This window comes from Protopterus annectens, chromosome 7.part0 (assembly GCF_019279795.1).
Source record: "Protopterus annectens isolate FY-2018-M chromosome 7.part0, PAN1.0, whole genome shotgun sequence".
Taxonomy (NCBI): Eukaryota; Metazoa; Chordata; order Ceratodontiformes; family Protopteridae; genus Protopterus; species Protopterus annectens.
Genome location: NC_056739.1, coordinates 430,156,776 through 430,180,705, shown reverse-complemented (window position 1 = coordinate 430,180,705; position 23,930 = coordinate 430,156,776). Strand labels below are relative to the sequence as shown.

Here is a 23,930-nt window from a genome sequence, read left to right as displayed (position 1 = left end):
CTAAATGGAAGAGTTTTATTTCATTGTTGCGCTTCATAGTTCAATACAACTTTTCCAGTCTTGAGCTATCTGTCTCATTTATTTTTTTTTAAATGATTGGCTTACTCACCTTTTAAGACTCACTGTTGATAATTTTTAGGATACCCTAATTGGCAACTTCCTTCAACTTTAAAACCCATGGTGAAAATGCAGCTCAGAGGAGTAATACATCTGAAGCCTATGAAAAAAAGTTTTGATTCCTAAGAGGCACATGAATTCTCTATAAAGCTTGGGAAAATCTCTTTCTGAGCTTATGTATTTAGTTTCATTCATTTTTTTTTTCATGGAAGACATTCCTTGTGATGGCATTTACCTCAACCAGCAGGGTGTCAGAACTTCAAGCCTTTATGTATGCAGTGCCTTATATGATCTTTCGTGGAAACAGCATGGCTGCTTCTACTACCTTTCCTTTTGCATCAAAGATAATGTCGGACACTTCCCTAAAGCAAAATATTCAGCTCTCATCCATGTATCCTCATGCTCAGGATGTGGAAGAGATGTAAGTAGGGAGGGGCGAAGGGTGCAGTTATCCCGGGCAGAAGGACTAAGAGGGTGTGATCATCAGATGTAATGGTGTGATACTGGAGTATAGGCTTCATAAATGAATGAATGCTGATGCTGCATTTGTGGATGCAGTCGAAACAATGAAACTCTCATAACTGTAGCAGGAGAGCTTTTAGGTTCACTTTACCAGCCATGTAGGGAGCCTCAATTGGTAAGCAAACGACTTACAGCTGAATCACTGATTTTATAGGATTTTACAACAGTTCTATGGGTAAACCTCTATTAGGGATTATGTTTTTTATTTTTTTTATTTTTTTTTTTTGCAAAGAGTCTTTTTCACTGTCGGTTGTGAAGCAGTAGCATGATCTACAGTCCATACTTTTGCAAAGCACAACATACTTCCATATATAATGATATCTTGCTATCCCTGTAACATAAGCCATCTCAGTCATTATGGCTACATCTTATCCATAAAGTTCTACTAAGAATAATTTCATCTTTCCATCCATGTTTTGGCATTGTTACCTGCTGTTTGAACTATATGTTGTAGCATATTATCACATCTGTAAATATGCATATATATATATATATATATATATATATATATATATATATATATATATATATTGTCAGGTGCCAGGATCCACCACATAACACAAGCACTCAGGTCACTCCAGAACAAGTACAAATACGACTCTGTCATTGTCCATTTTGGTGTGAATGACCTGAGCCATACCTCCCTCGACTACATGAAAAGAGACATGGAAGAGCTCTCTGATCATGTAGCCCAGGCCGGTATAACCCTGACCTTGAGTAGCATCCTGCCCCCACCAAGAATGATACCATGGTATAAAGAAAAAAATTATCAATTTCAACAATTGGCTAAGTTTTTGGTGTCATTCAAAGGGGATCCAGTGTCTGTCAGCCTGGGATGAAATGCTCGACAAACCACGCTGCTTCGCTAGAGATGGCTTGCACCTGTCACCCTTAGGCTTTCGAATATTGGCCAAGGCTCTTGCCACCCCCATAGTGCCTTTTTTAGGCAAGGCTCAAAAGACAAACCCACCGCTGTAAATAGCACAAGTAACAAATAACTGAGGGTAATGCTACTCAATGCCAGAAGTCTAAACCTCAAAATGCATGCACTCGAGGCACTCCTCAGTATGGAGAAAATCGATATATGTGCAATAACAGAAACCTGGTTTAAGGCTCCAGAGAGCACCCCAGCACTACCAGGCTACAACTCATACCATACATTTCGGCCACAAAACCTGGACCGAAATACAAAAGGCAAGGGCGTATCCATATTCATCAAGGATAACCACACCTCCAGGTTAGTGGCACAGCATGATGCTTCAGAGATCATCCACGTGCAACTAACAATGGGCAGAACTGCAATTCAAATTGTAGCTTGCTACAGATCACCCACCATGTCCCAGGACCCCCATTCCCCATTTCTGGAAACACTGGGAAACATAAAGGTCCTACCAAACACCCTGATATTGGATGATTTCAATTACCCAAACATTAACTGGGAAAACTACTCAAGTACTAACTCCCTTGCCCAACATTTCCTAGAATTTATAAACTCAAATGCCCTGGATCAACTGGTCAACATCATCACCAACATGGGTGACCAGTGTTCCACACTGGAGGTCAACCCCTTGCTGGCTAGATCTGACCATAAACTAATCACTCTGGATATCCACATTCTGCCCCACCCCCAGTCAAAGAAACCACTGTGAAAAACTTTTTCAAAAGCAAACTTCACGTTACTTAAGACAGAGGTGGAAAGTTTCAAATCCCCCATGCTAAAGGATCACACTGCCCAAGCTGCAAAATCCTTTACTAATGCACTCTACAGGCACCTGCAAGAATGCATGGATCGTGCTACCCCAAGAAAAAACAAGATTCACTCCTCCAAGAAAAGGAAACCAGTCTGGTGGACCCCTGCCATAAACAAGCTATACAATAGAAGGAGGAAACTAGTACAGAAAAGAGTAAAATCCCAAGAAGGGAAGACATCTCTGATCAGTATCAGCAAGAAACTACGATCCCTCATAAAATCATCCAAGGCTAGCTTCGAAAGAAAAATTGCCAATGACTCCAAAGATAACCACAAGGCATTCTTTAGCTATGTCAAGAATCTAAGTGGCAATTCTCAGATCTACTCAGAGTTAGTGCAGAATGGCACAAAATACACTGAACCCAACCGATATCACCAACATCCTGGCAGACAGGTTCAGTGCAAACCTCACCCCCCCCTCCCTCACCCCCAAAAGGGCCCATAACTATACCAGAAGAATGTAGTAACCCTGAAATCACAGACACTCAGGTTAAAACAGCCCTCTCCAAAGCCAAAAACACAGCATCAATGGGATTGGATGGTGTCCCAGGCTGCGTCCTACAAGAGCTCAAAGATGAACTAACCCCTCAACTAAACACACTGTTCAAACTCAGCCTCTCCACATGCTATGTGCCCATAGAGTGGCACACAGCAATGGTTATTCCGCTCCACAAAGGTGGAGCCACAACAGACCCCAGGAACTATTGCCCTATAAGCCTGCCTAGCTTGGTCTGCAAGGCTAAGGAGCGCATCATCATGGATCTCATTAACAGAGACATTGGGAACCTCCAAACACTGGACCCTACCCAGTTCGGCTTTGTTAAGGGCAAATCATGCCTCCTAAACCCAGTGAACTTCTGTGAGACAGTTACCAAGGCTTTAGACGATGGAAAGTTGGTCCACACAGCCTACCTAGACCACGCAAAGGCCTTCAACACCATTCCCCATTCTAGTATTATAGACAAGCTCACCAGCCTGAACATAAACCCCTATGTCACAAGATGGAGTGCCAACTGGCTCACGGACAGAACCCACATGGTAAGAGTTGCGGGAGCTAGGTCTGACTCTAAATTGGTTACAAGTGGCGTTCCCCAGGGCTCAGTCCTAGGACCCCTCCTGTTCGGCATATACTTCTCAGAGGTACAGGCAAGCACAGGAGGACTTTGGCTGACCAAGTTTGCAGATGACTGCAAACTAGGGGCTATAATCGACTCTCCGGCTGACACAGACATCCTCCAAAAGGATGAGTCTGAGACAGATACCTAGTGTCAAAACCATGGCCTCAAGCTAAATGCCAAAAAGTGCATAGTCATCCCTTTTGGAAAAAACAAAGTACCCACAAACTACCACATAGGTGGTAGCCCCCTAAATATGGAAGACGTAATAATGGATCTGGGGACCCAAGTAGATAGTAATCCCTCCTTTGATAATCACATTGCCAAAGTGGTTAGAAAATCTTTCTATGAGGCCCACCTAATCACAAAAAGGTTTGCATTCAGATCAAAAGAGGTCATTATGCCCCTCTACGCATCACTCATCAGACCTATCATAGAGTACAACGCCCCATTTGGTAGGTACCTTACAAGACATCTGCAACAGCTGGAAAGACCACAGAAGTACCTCACCATGAGGATCACTCTCAAACAGATGCCCTATGCAACTCGACTGAAGAAACTTCAGCTGTACTCGGTTGCATACTGCCTACTTAGAGATGATCTCTGCCTAACATACAAGGCCATGTCCAACCCAGAATTGATGGACATGCTCCACCTAAAGAAAACCATATCCCCTCAAGCCACATGCTCTAGGGATCTAAACCTCACCAAAACAATAAATAGGACGTGCTAGAGGGATAGATTCCTGTCCCAGAGACTTCCCATGCTCTGGAAGAAGATTCCATTCTACATTAGACAGAGGTCCTCACTAACACTCTTCAAAAGAAACCTTGACGAGTGGATGGTAAACAGAAAGTTTACCCCGGGGATCACTTCAGTGGCTCTGCTGGACAGAGGCACAGGGAACTAATCTAAGGGGGCGGCGAAAGCCAACACATTCTGGCTAGGCTTATAAATACCTTTGGGCAGATAGCCTAGTACCTACCTATGAACCTATATATATATATATATATATATATATATATATATATATATATATATATATATATATATATATACACACACACACACACACATATATATATATATATATATATATATATATATATATATATATATATATAGTTCCACTTTATAATCTTGAAATAGTAAAATCTCGAATTTCGGTATCTCAAGACCATAAAATCAAATTTTTAAAATCGCGAAACTCCATAACTGCAAATCCAGAAATGTTGAATTCACGGTTATGGTATTCCAGTATTTGTCGTGGGATGTAGTGTGTGCAACATGCACAGTTTAGTGTGTGGATTTGGCTGGTATGTAAGGTAAGTGAGTATTTTGTTAGGGTTTTAGGTATTTTTTGAGTGTATGTGAGTGTGTTTGGAAGTTTTATGTGTGGGTTAATGTAGGCAGGTAAAAGTATGAGTGTTTAAGTGTTGAAAGTGGTGGTGTTTGTGTATTTGTGATGTATGTGTGTGCGAGGGTACTGTAGAGTGTGTAGTGGTGAGTTTGCTGTCTTTTTCTGCTTGGTGTGATCTCAGAGTTAGTATATATATATATATATATATATATATATATATATATATATATATATATATATATATATAATTAGGGGGTGTGGGGGTGCAGGGGGGCTTGTCCCCCTGCTTATAGGTAGTGTAGGTTTGTTGATTTGTGTTTTTGTGTTTGTGTGTATTTTGTTTGTTTATTTGTTGTAGTGTCGGTAGGATGGTGTATGTGTTGTGTGGTGTATGGTGTGTTTATGTTCGCGATTTTGTGTTTCGTGGTTTTGGGGTTTCGGAATTTCAAGCATTCGACTTAATGGAGAGATACTGAAATTCGAGATTTCAGTATTTCAGGATTATAAAGTGGAACAATATGTGTGTGTGTGTGTGTGTGTGTGTGTGTGTGTGTGTGTGTGTGTGTGTGTGTGTGTGTGTGTGTGTGTGTGTGCACGCGTTTTAGCATATCCCTGTATCTGTAAATATGTTTTGTTCATTTCTTATGTGATCTTGTTCGGCCAGGCTGTGCATGCAAATGGTCAACTGAGATACGTGCACTACTCTAGTAAACAAATATAAATAAATAAATAAACAAAAATAAATATGACTCTACTGAAAACTGTGAATGATGCATAGCATACTTGGACTATACCCTTGAAATAAATGCCTTTATAGTGAAATTCTTTAACTCTATTGGCCAAAGCGTGTCACATGATGATAGCTCATTCAGCAATAGCCACACAACCTAGTAATGCATTTTCTAAAGTACTACAACAGGATTTAAACTTAGATGCATTACAAACAAGGCACACCAAGTTATGACTAAAGGAAGATTTACTCACTTTTTGGGTGCTTGGCAAAAAATGGTCCAGCATGTGTAAAGCTCCAGCAAACCAAAACTTGCCATGTGTTACTGCTTAAATATGACATAAATACTATCCCTTAAAGTCATATAGTTACCTGTTCATTCTCCATACTTGGGTCCTTGATGCATAATTGGATTCCTGCCATTATTCTGGCATAGGTCATGTTGCCGCTTCTGGCTATATAGTCTCCTCTCTCAGGCTCTGGAGGGTTGGTTGGAATGGCAGAGGTGATTAGAGATGTTGCTGTTGTCATGTGGCTAGTCTTGTTATCTGTTGAGTTTGTACAAGCTGTAGCAGTTGTGTAATTGACTGGCGTTGTGGGACCCGTTGTATAATTGAACGGTGTGGGCGACACACTTGTTCTATTATGTGTTGTCGGTGAAATGGTTGTGTGATTTAATGGAGTGACTGTATGGTTTGTTGTGACTGGTATGGTTGTGTGATTTGTTATGACCGGTATAGTTGTGTGATTTGTTGTGACTGGTATAGTTGTGTGATTTGTTGTGGCTGGTATGGTGGTATGATTTGATGAGGGTGTCATGGTAGTATAATTTGTTGTGACCGGTATGGTGGTATGATTTGTTGTTGACACTGGGGGCCTGGTTGTATGGTTGGTCACTGGAGGTGTCATGGTTGTGTGATTGGTTACATGGGTGGAAGATGGTGTGTCTGTAAATGCAGGTAATAATGTGGCAGATTTTGTAAAGTGTGGCCAGTATTCTTTTGCACTCTGCTCATCACTATGCACATCTGCAGGAAGAAAAAAAATAAAAATGTTAGGTTGCAAAGAGCAGACAATCTGAACCACACTTTCTAAACCTAATTATTCACTACATCCATTGGAGAGATATGAAAAACCTTTTTTCAACCCAAAAGAACACATGACTCCTCCTTTGTTACTCCCTTTCATTGCAGAATGCCCACATTTGTTAACTCTGTCCTTAAAACCCACTACACTCTAGTTTGGATCCCACAAGGCAACTAAGTTCTTGAGTTATGATAGACAGGTAAAGGGTATGAGGCAGAGGATGCCACTCTGACAACACTATGCTGATGTCTGGCTAATGTAAAAGTGCAATTAATAAAGACCATCAGTCATTTCAATGCTTTATACATAGCCTTTCATGACTTAGTGGGCCGAACATATATTCAAAAGATCTGAACTGCAAAATTCAGATTTATTTTGACTATAAATTTTTTTAGTAGGGGTGCATCTTACCTGTACATGTACCACTTTTGGAGACAGTGCAATTTGAGGAAGGGCAAATGGGGTTCTAACTTGTTTACATGAAAGTACAGTTGTGTTAGTAAACTTACCATAACAGTATTTATTTATTTAACATTTGTTTACCAGGAAAGTCCGACTTGGAATAAGCCAATTTTCAGCAGAGGCCCGGGGAGAAACGCTCCAAATGCATGTCTTTGTATGATCACTGGTACGGTATCCTGTACAAGATATAACAGACAGCCATGTTCCAAAGCTTCACACCACCTTCCACATGCAAAATTGTTAGTCAGCTCAATCTGAACTGACTAAAAGACAGGTCTGGGTACCAAGCACTTCAGGACTTTCATGACAACTGAGAGAGAGAGAGGCCGAGCCATGAGAGAACAATGCTAGGGACAGCAAAAAATGAATGTCCATACCCTGGCATAAAAACACACCTAAAAACAAAGGAGGTGGAGGAAAGGAGCAGCTGATGCTGCAGTGATCATTTGAACATCTACTGTTATGTAAAGTTTGCTTGCACAACTGTACTATGTTCTTCATGTTGATTACTGCTGCACTAGCCTAAGCTATATGAGTAAATTACCATAGTTTATAACAACTGGGAGATGGAAGGAGAAGAGTCCAAGAGCCCCTGGAAAATGGTCCTAGCAAAGCTTGCCCTAGACCTGGAGGAGGAATCTAGCTCCTCCAGTAAGGCTTTGTAAAAGTATGTACAGAGGACCAAGGTACTGCTTTTAGAATACTTCCAGAGTCCAATCCTTTCCAAAAAGCCATAGATGAAACCATGAACCTAGACCTTGCCTGGAATAGTTTTGTTGTGGTGGGAATAACAAACGGAATTAGAATTAGATAATTCTTTTGAAATAGTCTGTTTTGAAGTAGGTTGTCCCTTCTTCTTACCTTCAAGAGAAAGGAACAACTGATCAAAAGTTCTGAGATTTAGTTCTGTCAAGATACTACCTGAGTTGACTGTGGACATCCAAGATATGAAGTATCCTTTCCCTCTCATTTTGGGGTTCAGGAAAAAAACACAGATAAAATGATATTCTGACTTAAAGTAAACTTGGAAAAAGCTTTAGGCATAAAAGAAAGATTAGGTCTCAAGGAAACCCTGCCTCTGTGGCAAATGAGATAACTTTGACCCACCATAAGAGCTTGTAACTCAGATACAGTTCTTGCAGTGGCTGGAGTAACTAGTAAAACTGATTTTCATGTTAAGAACATCAAGTCATCCAGATAAACAGGTTCAAAAGGAGCAAATGTTAACTTTTCTAATATAAAAATAAGATCCCAAGGAGGAGCCATTGGTTTTCTTTGGAGGCCTCTTATGCAAAACCCCTTTCAAAAACATTTTGACATGGGAATGCCTTGAAAGAGGGGGATGCATGGGCAGACATGCTGAAATGACAGGCAAATGAACCTTGATAGCAGGCTACAGGAAAGTAATTCACACAAATATTGTAAAACCTAAGAAACACTAGCGCTGAATGGGTGCTGTTTATGTTGTTGGCACCAACTAGAGCACCTCTCCTGTTTGCTAATATATGCTTTTCTAGTAGCAAGCTTTCTTGCCTTCATTTGTACCTGCTGTACAACCTCATTAAACAGATGTCTAAAAGGTATTTATACCTTATCATCTAGGCAGTCAATTCAAGTTATTTGGGGTCGGGATGTATTAAATACCTTTGTTCTTGTGTGAGTAGACCCAGTCTATGAGGAAGCTTGTGGTAATTGCTCCAGGCCATTTCTAAAAGAAAGGGACATCCTCTTTTGACTGGGCCAGAAGGGAGTCACCACAATGATCTTGAGGGAGTCCTACTGAACCTTCATAAGTACCCTGGATATTAGTGGAAACGCGTACTGGAAAATTCTTATTCAAGGAAAAGAACAAGCATCTTCCAGATCTTCTTGCATGGAGTCCTGGTGCAGAATATTTACAGCTGATTGTTCAGAAGGGAGGAAAACAGGTGCATTTTAGGAACTCCCCACAGATGGATCAAATCTTGTAGACAGGGTCTGCCTTTGCCCTGCTCAGCTTGACTACCACATAGTTTTGCTCTGACGGAATGTAGGAAACATGCAGAGTGACATTGTGCTGTAAAGCTATATCCCATGCTAACATGACTAGTCTGCAAAGGGGAAAGGATTGGATTCCTCCTTGCCTGTCTGTGTACCACATCACTGTGGTATTTTCTGTAACAACTTGAAGTGGACATAGGAACCAAATGATTTCTCTTCTCATAAATTCCAAAACTGGAATCTGAAAAGGTAATAGCTGTTGATGCTGGGACCAAACAGACTTCAAATACCATTGTATCTTTCTTATATGGAGTCTTGCCAGAGGTCTCATGAGAATCATAGATATCATGAGACCCAGAATCCTGAAGCATTGTATCACAATGATGAAGTCTAAGTGAAAAAACCCATGGTAAAAGATCTAAACATAGATCCATTTTTTCCCAAGAAAGAACGCCCTTTGTACTGTGGTGTCTATCAGATACTCACAGGAACACAATCTTACATAATGAAGTCAAAAAGGACTTTTGGATGTTCTCTTCGAATCCCAGCCTACACAGGAGATCTCTCACTCATGTGATAGGATTATCAAGTTATTTAAATATGGAAAAGTTGATACACAGTAGCCTGCAATGTGCTATAACTAGAGACAGGCACTCAGTGAACATTCTTAGAGCAGTGGATAACCCAAAGGGCAAGGCAGAAAACTGATAATGGGATCCAGATGCATAAAACCTTAAACATCTAATGTCTAGATGAATAGGAGTGTGATAATAAGCATCTTTTAAATCTAAGATTACCAAAAAAACTCAAATGAGGAAGATGAGTTAAGAGACTGTGTAGTGAAAGCATTTTGAACTGGTCTTCAGGTATTTTCTTTCTTTGGCACCAGATACACTCATGAATAAAATCTCTTCCACAAGAGAAAAGAGGAATTGTTTCTATTATCCCCCAAAAAGCATGAGCTGCAGAAGAGGAGGGAATGGATGAGTTTGGTCTGGAGGATATGGAAAAATTCCTTGTAAAGAGGGATTTCTTCCCTTAGTTATCTATAGCTCTGCTGAAACAGACTCAGAACCCATTTGTGTGAAAATGTGTTGCCAACAAGAGAACTGATTATTCAGATTTTCTGGAAAGGATAACAGACTGCTGGGAGGGGGGACAAAGTCCCTTACATTTTATTCTGACTTATTTGTCTGTCTGTTTTTTTTTTTTTTTTTTTTTTGGGGGGGGGTGTAAGTTCCTGCTTTCTTCTTAGAACCTCCCTTCCCATTGTATGCCAAAACATCTTACCAGCAATGTTCGGAGACTATATGTTTAGTTTCTTGCCAAAATTGGATAATGGAGCTGAAAAAACTTGGAAAAACAGAGAAGGGCTGAAAAAATGAGAGATTCAATGTATAAGCTTACCCCTCTCATCACATTTTCATAACCTCTGCAGCAAAGGGACCAAAAACTAAATTTCTACACAAAGGTGAATTTAAAATCTTATTTTTACATCTTCTTGGTGGTCTTGAGAATGCAGCCAGAAAACACTCTTCAACACACAGCACCAGTGGCAGCAGCTCTGGATGTAGTATCTACAGAGTCATAAGAACACTTTAAACAATGAGTAGCAACCTGAGAAAATAAAGAAACTAAACCACAGAAAGCATATTTTTAGGAACTGTAAATAAAACATTCCTCATACTTTTGCACTTAGTCAGTATAAACTTTACCAAATAAGCCTGTCATATCAAAATTGTAAAAATTAAAGTTGCAAAAATATACACTTTTTCCCCAGTGTTGTCAATTGTTTTACAATCCTTGTCAAAGGTGAAGGGTTATAGTTAACAAAATGCTTGGCAGCAGCTGAATTGAGTAAAGCTATAGCTGCTGAGTCAAGTTTAGGATGAGTGTATAGAAATTTGAAAGACTGAGGAACTTTGTATATTCTGTCTGCTTTCTTAGGTGTAGTAGGCTAGCTATAAGGAGAAACCAGAGGCTGATAAACACATGCTTCAGTGCTGGCAATACTGGGGGATGGGAAGAGGAGGTTATGGGAATTTCAGTTGCAACATTTCATAGTATTTTCTGAGGGACTAAGAAACCTCAGTGTTCTTCCACTGAAAGCAGTGGAAAAAATAGTCACAGAGAAAGTGAATCCTTGACAGGGAAATGTAGATCATATGCTCTCCTTGAGTCTGAATCAGAATTCTGAGGAGAAAAAAAATATCTAGCCCATCACATTCCTCTCCAGATTCAATTTCTTGAATCTCTTCAGGAAAAGAGGAATCCCTTTTTCGCTTACCAGAAACCAGCTGATAAGATGGGTCAATTATCTGTAAAATACTTTGAGCCAGACAATAAATTATTCCTGTCCAGAGAAACTGGAGCAGGAGAAGATATATGTTAAGTTTTCTGTTTCGTTTTGACAAGAAAATAAGGCAAACAAGATTTTTAGTAGCATCAACAGCTCCAGCAGGGATGGAAAAAACATTCTGGTTAAGCAGGGGACCCCAACAGCCACAGAGGATGTGGCTAACCCCAAGTCCATAGTGGCTTTATGGGCAACACAAGAGGGATACGGGGAAAAAGGTAAGTGGTCTGAGGAGCCAGTTTTGGCTGCAGCAGATTCACTCACCTGCAACTGAGGTTAACTGCTAGCCTGCTGTTGTGGCAAAGGCTGTTTAGTTATTTTTTTTTCTTTTTGTAGCTGGAAGAAGGGTCAACTTGGGAGCAGCAGTTTGTTCCGTGGTCAAGCCAAAAATGGTGGCTCTTTCCAGAGAAATCTAAGTGGCACAAGCTGGTAGAATTCCAAAAGTAGTGTAAAGTCACTTTTCCCAACAAAACAGAGTAAAAGGCACTCTAATGCACTTTACTAGTCCCATAAATTTATTTAGACATATCTTCTTCACAGAATAAAATGGTTTCAGAATGTTTAAATCATCTTGTAGTCTGCCAAACACAAAAGTGCACTCCTATTTAAAAATACATCAAACTCATATGATAGGCAATAAAAATATGTGTTCCTAGCTTAAAAAGTACTTTCCCACCCAAGAAAGTAACATTAAACATTAAAAACAATATGTGAAAGGTGTTTCCCCTAAACAGAATTTATCTGTCCAGCAATAGAACAGCACATGCTGACTGTCAGTCCTCAAAAGCCCACAGAAGTGCATTCTCTTCTGTGGCAGGAAAGATCTAAAGTGTTTGGCACTTGGAGCGGCTGTAATATCCTTTGCAGGATATAACCCATATAGCTAAGGCTACTGCAGAAGTGAGCAATATGAAGAACATCATAACATTTGTAAGTCAGAAGATGCAGATGGATTACTACTTCCTTTATAATACTATAAAGGTACCTTTACAGTTGCTGATTCCGTGTGAGGTACCAGTGGAACGAAGCCAGCATTTGTATGCCAGTTTGACAAATGATGTGGACTTACCACCTCCAGCAACCTGCTTTTGCCAAGAAGTATGGGTCAAAAGTGTGGGTAAGGAATGATAGCAGTGCAACATTCCATATCACTGGCAATTCCAGAATCCCTTTCTCTAAATAAACCACTCCAGTTTCTTTGAATGGTTCTTCATGCTCATGATATTCAAAATTTCGGCTACCTTCTGCACCCACTTCCACCCCTTTTGACTACTGTAAAAATGTTTTAGTGTAATGAGATAAAGCAAAAAAGGGACACTAAAGGAATGGAAAAAAAGAAAACCACAGACTGCAGAATGGTAGAGGACATTTGAGAGAAAAGGGTTGGGTAGTAAGTTAGTACAGGGGAGTAGGGGTAGCAAGTTGTTGAGTTACTCGGTAAAGAAGCAGCAAAGAAAAAAACAGAGTATTTGGTACTTACCCCTCCATTAACTGGGTAAACTACTCATGTACCAATACACTTGCCCAATGTTTCCTGCAGTTCATTAATTCCAATGCCCTGGATGAGCTCATTCTTACCCCCACTAGAGGTAGCAACATCCTTGACCTGGGTGACCGTTGCTCTACACCAATAATCAGCTCCTCCCTGGTTAGATCCGACCACAAACTAATCACCTTGGAAATCCACATCCCATCCACCACCCCAGGAAAGGTAACCACCATGAAAAACTTCTTCAAAGCTAACTTTGGGATCCTAAAAACAGAGGTGGGTAACTTCACGGCACCCATGCAAATGGAGAATAGTTGCGTGACTGCAGAATCATACACCAGTGCACTTTACAAACACGTACACAAATGCATGGATCTCGCCATAACCAATAGAACCAAGACACTCTCCTCCAAAAAAAAGGAAGCCAATCTGGTGCTCCTCTGCCATAAACAAACTCTACAACAGAAGGAGGAAACTGATGCAGAATAAGGTGAAGTCTCAAGACTGGAAAAACTCCCTTATCTGCCTCAACAAAAAGTTGAGATCCCTCATCAAATCCTCTAAAGCTAGATATGAAAACAGAATTGCAGCAGATAGTAAAGACAACCACAAGGCCTTCTATAGTTATGTAAAGAATCTCCATGGCAATACCCAGATTTGCTCTGAGCTACTGCACAATGGTACCTCCTATACCGAGCCAACAGATATTGCCAGTATACTGGCCGACAGATTCAGTGCCAACTTTACCCCCCCCCCCAAAGGACCAATCACAATACCAGTAGATTGCCAGGCACCCAGTATTACTGCTGCACAGGTTAAGACAGCACTGTCCAAGGACAAGAATACAGCTTCTATGGGACCTGATAATATCTCTGGCTGTGTTCTACATGAACTACAGAGCGAACTGGCACCTCACCTGTGTGCTCTGTTCAATCACAGCCTTACCTCAGGCTTTATCCCTGCTGAATGGCGCACTGCTACAGTTATCCCTCTCCACAAAGGAGGAGCGACTACAGACCCTGGGAAATATCGCCCCATTAGCCTGAGTCTGATAAGCAAAGCTATGGAATGCATCATCATGGACCTAATAAACAAGGATATAAGGAATCTCCAAACTCTGGATCCCACACAGTTTGGTTTTGTGAAGGGTAGATTATGCCTGCTCAACTTGGTTGAATTCTTTGAGTCGGTCACCAGAGCTGTGGCTGAAGACAAGGTGGGTCATACAGCCTACCTTGATCTGGCCAAGGCTTTTGATACCATTCCCCACTCAGGAATCATAGAAAACCTCAATAAGCTTGGCATCAACCCCTATATCACTAGGTGGGTTACAAACTGGCTCACAGATAGAACCCACAGTGTGAAAGTAGATGACTCCAAGTCAGGCTGCCGATTAGTCACGAGTGGAGTCCCACAGGGTTTGGTCCTGGTTCCTCTCCTGTTTGGTATCTACTTCTCTGAAGTCCAGGCCAACATGAAGAGACTCTGGCTGACAAAGTTTGCAGATGATTGCAAGTTGGGAGCTATTATTAACTCCCCAAGTGATGTTGACATCCTACAGAATGGCCTCACTGTGACCAACGACTGGTGTCAGAACCATGGCCTTAAGCTTAATGCCAAAAAATGCGTCGTCATCCCCTTTGGGAAAAACCCAGTTCCCATGAATTACCACATTGATGGTAGTCCACTGAACACAGAAGACGTTATAAGAGATCTAGGAACACAGGTTTGACAGCAACCTGTCTTTTGATCACCACATTGCCACTGTGGTCAGAAAGTCCTTCTATGTGGCACATCTCACTACTAAGGGTTTTGCATCCAGGAAGAAAGAGGTCATTGTCTCCCACTACTCTTCCTTCATTAGGCCAATCTTCGAGTACAATGCTCCATTTGGCATTTACCTCACTAGACACCTGCAACAACTGGAGAGGCCACAAAAGTACCTCACAAAGAGGATCCTACGCCTTAAATACTTGTCCTATATGGACAGACTCAAAAAACTGCAAATATTCTCTGTCTCATATAGCCTACTTAGAGGCGATCTCTGCTTGACTTACAAAGCCATATCTGACCCAGCTCTGTTAGAAATGCTACATCTAAAGAAATCCCAATCCCTCTGCACTACACGCTCCAGAGACCTCAACCTCATTACCACAATTAACAGAACATGTTGGAGGGATAGGTTCATAACTAACAGACTGCCCATGCTATGGAATAAACTTCCCACACATGTCAAGCAGTGCACCTCGCTGACCCTCTTCAAGAGAAATCTTGATGAGTGGATGGGAATAGAAAATTCACCCCGGGAATAACTCCAGTGGCTCTACTCGACAGAGGCACTGGGAACTAAGGTTGGGTGGCACGATGCTAGGGTAATCCTATGGCTAGGCTTGTAAAGGCCCCAGGGCCATTAGCCTAGTACACACCTATGAACCTATGAAGGATAGAGAGAGAGAAAAATGATGCATGACAAAATTAAAATAGTGTAGATTTTTTTTTCGATTTTTATAAGGCATTATAAAAGAAACCATCCCTCCCTCATGCCACAAAGGGATGATATCCTTACTGTGATTAAGCTTACCCCTGTTCATTTAGTGACACAGACACAGGAAGTGCCAGGCAGGAAGGATGGGAGTGGCTGACAATGTCTCACAATTCCTGGGAGAAGAAAGGCAGCTATGGCTTGCTGAATGGTAACACCTAGAGAAAGCACTAGGTATTTCACCAACAAAGAGTGAGTGCGTTAAGCAAACACACTGCTGTATGCAAAGTAACCACAAATAGCCATACGTGGAAGCACACAAGCTCCCATTGGTGAGCAACATAAAGTGGAACTCAGAGGTACCACTGTAGGCATAGGGCTCTGAGGAGAAGGGGATGGAAGTCCACAGTATCCTGCAGATTGGCCCACTCCCATCCACCCAATTCTTGCTTTTCTGATTAGGGAATGAATGGGATCCTAAGGCCCTCAAGTTGGGAGTGGGTGAGCCCCCTGCCTATCTTGCTCATGTATGCTAACCCTAAACCTAACCCTACTCCTGTCCATGCCTCTCACCCTTACCCTGCACATGATATTATGAAATACCCTTTCCCTAACAGCACCATTAAACAACATACTTGGACACACAATCATGCACTATACATTCTCACAACACTAAATCCATCCCTTTACCTAACCTGTTCCTTAACCCTAACCTGCAAACATTTGCGCAACCACTTACTTCATACAAACATATGCTTTCAGCAATACAGATTTTAGCAATTCTTTTAGCTGATGTAACTGTCATTTGATATAATATCACAACAAGTTAAATCAGTTAAACAGATGTATATGTGACTGCTTTAACTGTAGCTATGGAATTGGTATTTATAAGCAGCATGAGATGCAAGGGGTTGCAGGGGGTTTATCCTTGCAAAAAAAAAAATATTTTTTTTAAATTTTTTGTAATCACCATGCTATGCAGGCATTTTTTTACTGTCATCAAGTTTAGTTACAACTATGTGAGTGCCTGCATAATTTTGTTTGGATATTTATAAGTATACCCACATGCATGTGTGCATAAACACACATACACACACATGTATATATATTCACCAACGGTGTACAAATGCACATAGCTGGAGTTCGGCATCTGCAAAGCCCACTACTGCAGGACATCCCTGATCATCTATGTCTGTGTAGGAGCTCCCACAAACAATGAAGCTGCTTAAGAGTTAAACAAAAGAAAAAAGAAAAAGAAGACTTCCTCATTCTCTGACTGCATGCTTCATCAGTATTGCGATATATGCTTGTTATCAGAGAATGAATGAATGATTGAATGAGGTGAACCCTCCTGCCAGCATAGTAACATAATATGGCTAGCCATGTCCATTTACCACACTGAGGTAAACACTAAAAACTGATTGCTCACTGATAAGTGATCTCTTTTCTTACCCGATATTTTAGTAGGAGTAGGCATTCTACATCTTCAGGGACTTTATTTCCTTTTGGGTACTTTCTTAAATGCTGACAGTTCACCGAATAAACCTTGGGCAGTGGTAGCAGTACAAATTCTGCCCGCAGAAGCAATCCATTTTTTTCCTATATGTATTTTTTTTAATAGTCATTGGGTTTGGGGAAGGGCACGGAGCACTCAAACTTCTTTGATCAAGATTCACAGACAAAGCCAAAGGTAATGGTGGAACAATTTTTAAGTATTAATTTAAGTCCCTTAAAAAGTTAATAAAGCAACAGGTTTTGCTTCATCATGCATTTTCTCAACAACAGAAAATACGAAACTCTAATCTGTAGCATTATTGAGTGACAATAATCATCAATTACTTATTGCAAGGAGCAGGGCAAATGAAGCAAAATCAGAGAAATTCTACAAAATCAGTGACTGCTGAGAGCATGTCTCTCAACTTTTCTTCTCAAGAATTCTAGACAAAGTCAAATATAAAGGGGAGAAAGTGCCAAAATCGAGGGCAATTTTGAAATATTATTCTAATTCACTTAAGTTATTAGAACAGAGTGTGCATCAGCGTGCATTTTCTGAACAATAACAAGCATGAAACTCTGATGTCTAGCATTATTGACTGACTATAATCATCAGTGATTTAGAAGGACATCAAAACTTTTATGAGGAACAGAGCAAAATATGAGGCAAAATCGGACACTTTCTGCAGAATTCTGGGCATTTGAGAAGTATGTCTGAGAGTATAAAGGGGGAAGGGCAGTGACTGACAGCATCATATTATATACAATATAGCAATTATCTGTTTCATTTTCTTTGTGATCAAACATTGGATGTGATTACTGGAGGGAAGACAACCTGCCTGTGTGAAAATAAAAATAAATACACGCAAGGTGGCTCCTGAGACAATGTGACTTGAACAAGTTGAAGTGGCCATTATGTCTTTCAGTTTTTCACACATAAGAGAAAAATGTGTGTACTTTTGTGGGTTTTTTTTTCCTTTGGGGTGCACGTCTCTCTCTTGCTACACAAACACACACACACACACACACACACACACACACATATATATATATATATATATATATATATATATATATATATATATATATATATCCAAAGTAGGAGAGTAGGTGAACCCTATCAGAATGGGCATATTTGACTGTGACAGACCAGAGCCATAACTGTGGCAGGTAGTGCAATTAGCAGTGGCTGATGGGATGCAAGTGTAGTACCAACATTCATTCAAAAATCCACTGATGACGTTGTTTCTTAAATCAATTTTTTTTTATTAGCTTAGTGTGTTAGTACCTGTAGCAGGGAATTTGTAGAAGCTCTTTGCCACATTTCGGAGTCTGTGAGTTTAATTTTTCTTTTCTTTTTTTTTTCTCTTTGTGGTCCTTAACTTCATCTTTGGGCTAAGGGACCATGAGTCTGGGGACTGCCTATGGCACTAGATGACTTATCGATGGCTCACATATACATATAAAAAGACATGAATGTATCATGCAAAATGTCCAATTGTATAATGGTGTAATATGAGAACAGTCTTGTTTGGGGGGCCCCAAAATTGCTAACATTGGCACTATGCATGCACAGGATGTCACTACAGTCAGTATTTGGTTATCTCCTGCACAGTGTCTTTTATTATATAAGACAGGTGGTAGGTCTGTCCCAGTGATGAGCATGTGGTAGGAGGTTATCAATGACTTTTGAGGGCAGTGTTCAGGTAAGTATGTTTGGCAAGTATTGTTTAGGCAAGGATTTTGTGAGTGGTCTAAACTGTGTTGTACATGGGGCTTTGTTAGCTGTCACAAGTGACTGCAATCATGATTGAAATATTTGTAGTTGGAAGCATGTGGTATGTGTTATGTTAGGGTTTTCTATGTAGGAGTGAGTAATCAGCTGGTTGTAGTGTGTGTGTTTGCATCTGTGTGTGCGTAAGGGCATGGCTTATGGTGTATGTTTGATGATGAATAGCCTGAGGTGTGCGAGTGGAGAGGGAAGATGCGAAGCATGTTTTTAAGTGTTTGTTAGTAGGTATCAGATATATTTGGTGTAGGTGCTGTGCAAGAGAAGAGTTGCTGTGTATGACTGGTGCTTTTGCGATTCTGTCTCCCAAGTGGTAAGTGAGTTAATAACATACAGTTTAGGAGGGAGTGCAGGGGGCTTGCCTCCCATATAAGAAGTGTGTTTCTGTGTGTTTCAGTGCATGAATGTTGAGTGGTGAGTGAGTTTACTGCATGTAGGTGTGCTTGTGTTCATGTGCTAGAATGGAATCTCTGACAAGTAAAGGCACATGCATAGTCAATGTGGTTTTTCACCTGTTTGGTCCTCGATCAGTCTGACATCAAGATTTAGGGCCTAATCCAACAAGTATGTAAAGGAGGTACGGAACATGACAATAACTAGATATGCATTATAATGAATCAAAAGTACAGCAATGGAGAAAAATAATTAAACTGAAGGTTCCATCTAAGAAAGAGGTTTTCATGCAGCCATTAGTAAAAATGGAAAATAACCATCCAAGAGTAATGAAAAAGTGTTAGGTTAGGTAATGGTCTCACTACCGCTGCAGTTCCATTTTCCTGAGAGATGACCTTAAAAGATTTTTTGAAAGTGTATCTAAATGAAATCTAAAGAACAATGACAGGGAGACTGTTCCACATTTCAGAGACCCCCACACAGAAAGCCAAGTCTTTGGGTGAGTTATGCAATAAAAAGTTGCAATTATGATATGAACTAGCAGAATGAAGATTGACAGCTGGAACACAGCACTTAATATTGGTCTATAAAGCTCAGCATTGGTCAGGGAAATAGATGACAGAGCAAACCAATTTTTAAATTAAGCAGTTTGTTTGTTTGTGTCTTTCGGCTTGTCCCGGTTAGGGGTCGCCATAGCGGAACTCCGGTCCGCTAATGATTGGCAATTGATTTTTATAATGTACAAATTACACTACAGCCACAGAAAATGTCTGAGACAGGTACATTAGGAGGTTCTAGACATGTGGCAGTAATTAATTTGTTGATTCAGTTACAAATTTACTGCATCTTACAGAACTGTCCAAAGTTAAAGTTCCTTAGGAACTTTGAGCTATATAAAAACTTTACATCAGATATACTCTAGTATTAGTAGTGAAGACATGGCCATGACCTGTCAAAAGATGTCTGCATGACAGAACATGCTGAGATTTGATTGGTATGGAAAATAACCAAATATGACATGCTAGTTAGACTTAAGTTCTGGATCACACAAGGCACCAGGCTGCTTTGCAAAGCTTATCACTTCAAACAGACACTTACAACAGCCTGCTTTTGCAGAACTGATTACTTCAGAGACATTTACCATGAAATAGAATTTGCAACTGATGGGGATTGAGGAGATTTACTGTGGTAAAACTGAAGAACATGATTTTGGTAAACATGCATCCTATTAGACATAATCACTGTTGCCTCACAAAACTAATATTTGGATAAAACACAAACATGTGTAAGAAAACAGTGACATACGGGGAAATACTAGTCCATAATTATCAAATATATATTTCGCATGCTTTTCATTTATTTTTATTTGTTTATTCAGGATAAGTACTTTGGATAAGCCAGGACATTTTTAGCCATGACCTAGTACAAAGCAAACCCAAGTGGAAACTGAAGCTGCAACCACTGACAGCTACAGTACTATTACTCATACAACTACAACAGTATATTTGATTGCACAGAAAACAGTTATGATGATGGCAACAAGCAAAGAACACATACTGTGGCACTGCATTTTTACCAATGATCTGCAGGGTGGCAGAGACTGCTAACAGAATTAGTCGTGATTAACCCCCTTTTTGTTTCTACATGGGTTGGAGTGTCATGCCTACTATTGCCGCCTCTCTTAATTCAGTGCTGCTCACCTTCCTTTTGATAGCCATGCCTGACTGTCCCAAGTCTTCTCTGACACAATCCAGCCATCTCTTTGCTGGATGTCCTTGTTGACTCTTGATTTCTTCTGGTATCTCCCAAATCTTCTTTACCAAATCATCTTATGTTTCCCTGTATATGTGCCCAAATCACCATAATATGTTCTATTTGGCCTTCTCTGCAAGTGGAACTATTTTAGTTTCTCCTTTGACTTTAGCACTTTGAACAAAGTTAACAGAGATAACAGAGCTCCACTTAGTGCAGGTAGGGGGACGTATGATGGCGGCAATGTGATGAATCAGCAATTTTAAACTGAACCCTTAAATGTGTTTTGAATAAATTAATGGTGGGTGAATTTTGTGCAGTGATTAGAAGTGTGCATTAGCATCCCACTTACCAAAATTGTATCACTTTATTCTCTTCAAATTAAATCTCAGCTGCCATCCAGATTCCTACAAGAACCCACGATCCATCCTCCAGCACTGTTCTACCTTTAGCATCATCTACAAACATAATTGGCTATGAAAATCACGTTATAAAAGAGAGATGGATATTAAATGAACTAGGACCAAAAACAGACCATTATGACAACCCAGCCGGTCCTCCATATGTACACAATACATCTCCTTCACTAACTAAAAAGATTGTTTCCTCTGCTTCAGCCAGTTCCTTATCCATTTCATTGTCTTTATTCCAGTCATCTTATTTTCCAAATGTACCTTCTTTGAGGAGCTGTATCAAGAGTTTCCCCCCAGAACAGCTCATCCTCTACCTTTCCTTCATTTCTCCATTATCACTGAAAAATGAAAACATAGAAAATGTAATACATCAGTATAAGAAGCCAACAGTCTAATATACCCAAACTGATTTTATCCATCAAATTATTTTCTTCCAAAAACATTAACCTGTATTCCCTTCAATATCCTCTCCATAGGTTCATAGGTGTGTACTAGGCTAATGGCCTTGGAGCCTTTACAAGCCTAGCCAATAGAAGTGCCCTGTCTTATCAACTAGCCAATAGAAGTGCCCTGTTTTATCAACTACTGATGCCAGACTTGCAATCTTTGCATCAATATTTTCTCTGTGATCTTGACAACTAATTATGTCAGACTTATGGAGCAGACAGTTCTCATTTCCTTCCTTCCTCAATTCCCCTTTATTCACAGACACCACCTTAGTTTTTTTCCAAACTTCTTGAATTTACCCTATGTGTCTAAAGTATCCCTTAGCCCTAATGCAAGTTCCTGTCCTGCATTATCTACGTTCAGACCGTTTAGCTATTTCCTGAACACATATACTTTTGGCTGTCCATCAAATCCCTTTTAATCATTGCATTTCCTTCTCAAGTTGATATTCTTCTCAGATGTTCTTCTGTAAAAAAAAATGCTGAAGAAATAATTTTATCATCTTTTTTTCCCCTCTTAATCATTAAACAAAGCATCAGATTAGGAAAAGCAAGAGTCAAGATATTATTATCAGGGACACACATTTCTCACTATTTAGTGGGGATTAGTCATATCAGAACACTGAAGGAATACAGTTGCAGAATGTCCAGATTTTTGTTTCAGATTTTTAGTCTGCTCTTTATAATTTTTTTGTTGCAACTCATGGAGGGCTGAAGTCATTAAATAATGACAGACATTTCAGATTCCAACTTCCTAACATTCAGAAAAGGTATGCTAATACAAAATTTATTCTAATAATTTTCTAAGTTTATAAGAGCAATATATAAAATCTGTCCTTGATTTTGGGCCTTTGTCCCCCATTATTTTTGGCTCTGTCCACAATTCCTAGTCATATAGAATATGTATTCATACCTTAAATATCCTTACTCTCCCTTCTTCACTCATTTCTTAACTTCAATCACTCTCTCTCCCCTTACTCTGTCTAAATATGCAATAACTCTGTATTTTTTTCATTCACTTCATGTTGCAATTCCTGTTTGTATTATACTAACTTACCTTTAATTTCTCTAAACTGACTAAAATTTCTCCAAATATTAAATTATTGTCATATAAGTTGTATCTATTTTTAATCAATGTTGTCACATTATATCTAATTTGGTATAATTATTTAAACTGTGTATGTTTCTACATTACTTTTGAAGATTGTAAGATTGTTGTTTTTAAACTTTTCTGTAGTACTTTGGAGCTTTTTTCCCTGGGCCTCTGCTGAAAAATGGGCACTTACCCAGTCAGACTTTTCCCAGTAGTCAAATGCCAAATAATTAATTCTTGCAATAAGAGATTTGGAGCTATGGTGATGATGCACATAGCACTGAGAAAGAGGAGAGATGAATAGATAAATATCGGAATGCTGCTATGGAAACACAAAACACAGTAAAACTGAGAAACAAAGTTTAGATACTCACTAAAATAGGAAAACAATCCATCATCCCCCACCACAACCAAGTATCACTTTCTCACTACTCAGGTCAGGTCACAAAGCTGTTTCCCTTGAAGTAAAAATCAACCCAGAAAACCTAGCTAAACCAGTAAAAGGAAACATTCTAAGGCAAACTATACCCTATTAAGTGCCAGTTTATCAAAATTCAATTTGCTCCCTAATCTTGAGAATACAACTGTCTATGCAGAATTATTCAGAGTCCCTCTACAAACATTTGAATGGCTGCACAGAGACCGTTCCTACCACAAACAAACACTAAAAACAAATCCCACTGATAGAATCCTCACCAAACTCATAGCCAAAATCAGGAATAGCAACTCCCTTAAAGACAAGTGCACTCTTATACAACTAAACAAAAAACTAAGAGGTCTAATTAAGTCCATCAAGGCCAGCTATGGGGTTAGGATAGCCTAGCAGGCTATGGACAGTCACAAGGCCTTCTTCACATATGTTCAGAACTTTAAAGGTGACACAGAGCAATGTGCTGAATGGTACCACTTTCACTGATAAGGGTGACATAGCAAATCTACTGGATGATAAATTCAGCAAAACATTCATTCCCATTTCCCCACCCCAGATCCACCAGGTGAAAACTACTCCAACATACTTGGGACCAGGTGCTGGTAACACTCGTTAAAGCCAAGAACACCACCTTTATGGGTCCAGACAACATCCCAATTTGTCTTGGCTTC

General features: G+C 39.9%; 1 protein-coding gene across 1 annotated transcript in view; it reads right to left on the bottom strand.

The window, feature by feature from the left end:
* CD68 (CD68 molecule) overlaps positions 1 to 23,930 on the bottom strand; it is a 183,994-nt gene that overhangs the window by 45,356 nt on the left and 114,708 nt on the right. Inside the window, exon 3 of the mRNA XM_044077011.1 lies at positions 5,967 to 6,622. Within this exon, the coding sequence (XP_043932946.1) occupies positions 5,967 to 6,622 (656 nt within the window). The remainder of the gene's footprint in view (positions 1 to 5,966; positions 6,623 to 23,930) is intronic.